The 5,391-nt window shown below is 45.0% G+C and overlaps 1 protein-coding gene across 1 annotated transcript; it reads left to right on the forward strand.

The window, feature by feature from the left end:
- Nucleotides 1–1,613: 1,613 nt before the first annotated feature.
- On the forward strand, nt 1,614–5,079 carry LOC135092229 (microfibril-associated glycoprotein 4-like). The gene is made up of 4 exons (XM_063990583.1): nt 1,614–1,942; nt 2,220–2,662; nt 3,660–3,761; nt 4,375–5,079. The coding sequence occupies exons 1-4, from the start codon at nt 1,727–1,729 to the stop codon at nt 4,538–4,540; spliced, it is 927 nt and encodes a 308-aa protein (XP_063846653.1). The 5' UTR covers nt 1,614–1,726; the 3' UTR covers nt 4,541–5,079.
- The last annotated feature ends 312 nt before the right edge of the window (nt 5,080–5,391 follow it).

Genomic DNA, 5,391 nt, shown 5'->3' on the forward strand with positions numbered 1-5,391 from the left:
ACTCTCTCATACAAGGGTTAGCTAGTATTGTCAATAATTCATTCATCCCTTTCTCTGGTAAACTCTGGAACTCCCTGCCTGCTTCTGTATTTCCTCCTTCCTGTGACTTGAACTCTTTCACGAGGGAGATTTCCAGACGATTATCCTGCCATTTGATTTTTCTTTTCGGCCATTTTTTGGGGAACTAGCAGTCAGGTGGGACTTCTCTTATTTTATTTATTTATCTATTTATTATTATTTTCTTTGTTGCCCTTGGCCGGTGTCCCTCTAACATAAAAAAGAAAAAAGAAAAAAATCATCCCAAGTTGACGACACACCCCAGACCTGAGATAATGTGCGCAGTATTTTGCTCGTCTTGCCATATTTCCTGCTCTCCGCTTGATGATGGTGGCTACAAATATTCCGAGTATTCTATTGGTTTCATAACACACAAATGACCTAAAGATTTTTTTTTTTCAAACTAAAGGAACTTTTGTGTAAAATTAAGGTGGCTGGTGAATCAGGTGATTTTTCTAGACCACTGCGAACCAACCAATTATAATGATTTGTATTGTTAAATCTCTCTCTCTCTCTCTCTCTCTCTCTCTCTCTCTCTCTCTCTCTCTCTCTCTCTCTCTCTCTCTCTCTCTCTCTCTCTCTCTCTCTCTCTCTCTCCAACTAATTTCAGAGATCACAGACATTATTAGTCAGCTTCTCATGAAAATTTTTCCTAGATTGTAAAGAATCTCCGTTAATTTATTACTAGAATCCTGAAAACACCCTTAAAAACCTCAGTGACTCCTATTAAATCATGTTAAGAGTAGTGGAGACAAGATGGTGAAATGTTTGAGAATATGGTACTGTTAGGTTTCGCCTAACAGAGCCTTGGGATTCTCCTGGTGCAGTGAACGTGGGCCGTGTTAAGTAAGGCTGACGTGGTTGCGCCGCCAGGCACACTACAGGAAAGGAAACTAACTAGTTCCTCTCTCATTACCGCTAATATTTGTAGTAGTGCTTTAAAAATATATATGCAAGATTGCGTTATAATTAAGCATTATCGCCAGTAACGCCAGGTGATTGATAAGTTTTAAGCCTCACCCATAAAACAATGAGATAGGCAAATTAGATTTTGTCTATGTAATTCGCCAAATAACATTATTATCCAACTTTTTTTTTATCCATACACTTATCGTTTATTTTTGTCGAAGTGTTTGACAAATGTCGTGGAGACAGAAACGCGAGCATCAGACTGTAATAGTGTCTTCAGTGGAAAACCATTACTGTATCCATCCTCCACTCATGAGGATATGGTCACACTTCAAAGATGTTTATTTGAATACAAGTACAGCATCTTTTCAATAGTCCCTCCAGACTATACTAAGCTTTACCAATGCGTCAGTCCTGCACAGGGCAGCATCACATTCTACATCTGTAATGTGTACTGACGTCAGAACCCCTAACACTCGCAGCAGTACAAAGATGCGAGTACCCTGCTTCATCTGATGCTAGCGCGATCACAGGCACTTTGGCGCCGTTACAAAATGATCGCGATCTTCCACTTTACTAGATCGGTGACAAGATTCATGAGTGCCACATCTTCTTGCCTTTCCTAGTCAAACTGAACGAAGATTAAGTAGCTCGTGTAGAGTCATAAGGCACCCAGGGTTCAAGACACACGCCACTCTGCTCTACGCCGCATCCCGCCACGGTCGCCTTGGTTAGATGCTCTGGCCAGAAATTACTTGCGATGAAGTTCCTTGTGCTTCTCACCATGGGTATGGCCGTGGCCCAGGCAAGCACCACGCCTCCCACTGTTAAGGAGAATAGCTGTTCAGGCTTCAAGAACGATCGCTCCCTTCTGTCCAGTCTACTAACGGTTGCAGGATACAGTGACACTTGCGTTGCCGCTCTCGACTCCTGTAGGAAAGGACAAGAGGACAGCAGCCACGCATCCCTCATGGAGGTAAGGGTCAAGTTAGACCTCTACCTGACACTTTTTCAGGCTCTCCTGCAAGGCGCAGTATTATCACTAACAAAATCTTCCAGATTTATCGAGTTGTGTTAACTTTCATTCATGCGTTTTAATCTAAACTCGACTCAAATCACACTAAATCTTTGTGTTGGGTTATCCGATAATTATTTTAATTTAATCCGATAATTATTTACCAGCCGCAATGCAGGAGGAGCTGCGCTGCCACGTCTGACGTAAACCTGGTCACTGTTTGGCCTTCGCTTTACAGGAGGCGAGGGAAGTGGTGCAGCAGGTGAGTGCTGCTGTAAACAAATGGGAGTCTCGGCCACGTCACTGCAAGGACTTACTGGACTCCGGGGACAGCGGGAGCGGCCTGCGCCAGGTATACCCTTACCCTGGGCGACCCCACCACCGCGTGCCCGTGTTTTGTGACCACACCGTCGACGGCGGGGGATGGACCGTCTTCCAGCGGCGCACCAGTGATGCCGTCCGCCAAGATTTCTACCGCACTTGGGTCGAGTATCAGTTGGGCTTTGGTGACCTGGAGGGTGAATTCTGGCTGGGCCTTGACCTTCTGCACCAGCTGACCTCCACCACCCTGCAGCAGCTACGAATTGACCTAGACGATTACGAGGGAGGACATCGGTGGGCTAAGTATGGATTCTTCCACGTGGGCGCACCAGAGACCAAGTTCCGCCTCAGTGCTGGAAGGTGAGGCCCTTCACCCTCTTGTATCCTCTCTCTCTCTCTCTCTCTCTCTCTCTCTCTCTCTCTCTCTCTCTCTCTCTCTGTCTGTCTGTCTGTCTGTCTCTCTCTCTCTCTCTTTCGTATATACCTGGTGGAAATAATGTATCTTTATGTTTTCGCCTGTAACACCCTTCCCAACTCCTCTACCCTCTATCTCCGTCTCGCCTGTGATTCAGCTGTCAGTAGTGCATCAGCAGCAGCCACCACCTGATAAAGGTTGTGCTGTACCACCACCATAGCTGGGCGCGATAATGAAAAAAATTGTTACGATAACTGATAAATCGATAACAATAACTTTGTCAGCGATAACAGATAATCGACAATTGGCGATAGATTTATTTCCCGATTACCGATAAATCAATAAATTAAAAATTCCCATACTAGTGAAAGTTATATTGATATTTTAAGTAAAAAAAAAAAATCGATAAATCAAAATCTTTATTTTTATCTTTATCTTAAAAAAAAATTTAAAAAATCTTTGAAAAACTGAAAATTCAAAATTTTTCCTGTCTCTTCACTCATGAAAGGTGCTGCTTTAAGTAAAATAACTACATTTGATTTTGAAAGTTTAAAACTTTAACATGCTTATGTTCCAAAAACTAAAATTATTGATTATCGCTGTTAGGAACCAAAAGTGTCGGCGATACCAACGGATCGATAACGCGGGAAAAATAATTCTAAGATAACGATAACCCGATATCGTTATCGCGATAACGTCCACCTATGAGCATCGGCAGCCATCCTTTTCATATTCACCTCGCTTACAACACACCGTCCAAGCAAGCATTACACACACATGACCACGACATACACGCCTGCAGCCATGCTTGAAAAAGATACTATTCTCTCAGAAGATACTATTCTCTCAAGTCACTCTAAGTGTGTGTGTGTGTGTGTGTGTGTGTGTGTGTGTGTGTGTGTGTGTGTGTGTGTGTGTGTGTGTGTGTGTGTGTGTTGACAGGTACAGCGGCGACGCGGGGGACAGCCTATCAGGCCAGAGTGGCGTCCCATTCAGCACACATGATGCTGACAACGACAAGGCAAACGACAACTGCGCCCAAAAGTGAGTACTGTTACTCCACAGAGTTGTCACACGACACAACACGACACAATGCAACACAACACAAAAGTGAGTACTGTTATTCCACAGAGTTGTCACACGACACAACACAACACAATGCAACACAACACAAAAGTACAGCAGCATCTGCAGCAGCAGCAACAGCAGCAACAACAACAACAACAATAAAATCAACAACCACAACAAAAAAAAAAAGAAAAACACCAAGAAACAACAACAACAACAACGACAAGAATAACAACATCGATTGGGTCTGTCTATTGCAAAGACTGTAATAATTATTCATCTTCGTCAGTTTGTCAGTTAATGCTGAGGAGACAGCTAGTTTTCTCTAAAAGAAAGAGACCAATTAGGCCAGCAATGGAAAGTAATTCAAAGAGGACTGCTTCATCTAGGGAAATGGAGAGTAATGCAAAGACTTTCATCTTTGGCAGCAAAGTCGTGGCAAGGAGCGTAGCATCTTATGAATTCTAATCGAAGAGAGAGTAGCACCTCAACCCTCAGGGAAGAAGGTCAGGTCTCTTTCCAAGACGTGCGCTCGGCCAATGTATGAAACCATGTAGGAACACCTTTGTGACTGTTCCGTTGTTTTCAGATACCGGGGAGCTTTTTGGTATGCTGCTTGCCACAGAGCAAACCTGAATGGCTACCAGCATGTGGGCAACCACACCTCCTTCGCCGATGGCATCAACTGGTATGATTGGAAGGGCCACCACTACTCCCTGAAGCGAACGTCCATGATGACCCGCCCCGCCTTCTGAGCCGCCCTCGTGTTGGCTGTGGCCGGCATGATGGGAGGCGTGCACACAAGCACACAACACTGTGCACAGGACGCGCTTCCAGACCACCACCACCACCACCACCACCTTTCCAAGCTCCCTCTCTGACGTTACTCTCAGCCTGAGCGCCTCTCTCTCTCTCCCGCAAACCTCCGGAGTGGCTGGCCCCTCACAGCCCGAGTCACTGCGCTGCTTGCCTCCTCACACGGCCACGAGACGTGCACACCGTGCGCCCCTGCACCGGGCTCTGCCTGCTCGTAGTCACGTGACGCTGTTATGTATTTCATTATATCCTGTGAGTTAAATATGCCTGCAGGTAGCCCTTTCCCCCCTGCTCTCTCTCTCTCTCTCTCTCTCTCTCTCTCTCTCTCTCTCTCTCTCTCTCTCTCTCTCTCTCTCTCTCTCTCTCTCTCTCTCTCTCTCTCTCTCCCTCTATCTCATTCAATGAACAATGTATAATTCCTACCGGTGACAAATGTCTTTTTTTTATTGGATTAAAATAAATCGATGTGAAGTGTTAAGCATTGCCCAGAGCAGACTTTCATTACTCCACAAAGTGACAGTGTAATAAGGACTTTAACAAGAGGGAAGCAAAGTGTCCTGGCTGTGGTGTTGGCGAGGTGCAAGGCGGCTGACTGGCTGCCCCCTCAAGCAGGAGGAGGAGTAACTGAGTAAGGGAATCCCAGTTGGGCTCACAAAGTTGCATTGTCAGTGGATACACGCAGTTCTGAGTCAAACTGATTGATACATCATGATAAGTGACAGGAAACGCTTTGTTCTCTAATACGACTATTTTCAAAGATGACAAACATTATTATACAACTTCTCGTGAT

This window comes from Scylla paramamosain, chromosome 39, assembly GCF_035594125.1.
Source record: "Scylla paramamosain isolate STU-SP2022 chromosome 39, ASM3559412v1, whole genome shotgun sequence".
Lineage (NCBI taxonomy): Eukaryota > Metazoa > Arthropoda > Malacostraca > Decapoda > Portunidae > Scylla > Scylla paramamosain.

Bases quoted from the DNA above. Each gene is read 5' to 3' on its own strand.
- LOC135092229 (XM_063990583.1), top strand. From the start codon at position 1,727: ATGAAGTTCCTTGTGCTTCTCACCATGGGTATGGCCGTGGCCCAGGCA. The intron at 2,663-3,659 runs GTGAGGCCCTTC...GTGTGTTGACAG, and splicing joins TTCCGCCTCAGTGCTGGAAG to GTACAGCGGCGACGCGGGGG. The intron at 3,762-4,374 runs GTGAGTACTGTT...CGTTGTTTTCAG, and splicing joins AACGACAACTGCGCCCAAAA to ATACCGGGGAGCTTTTTGGT.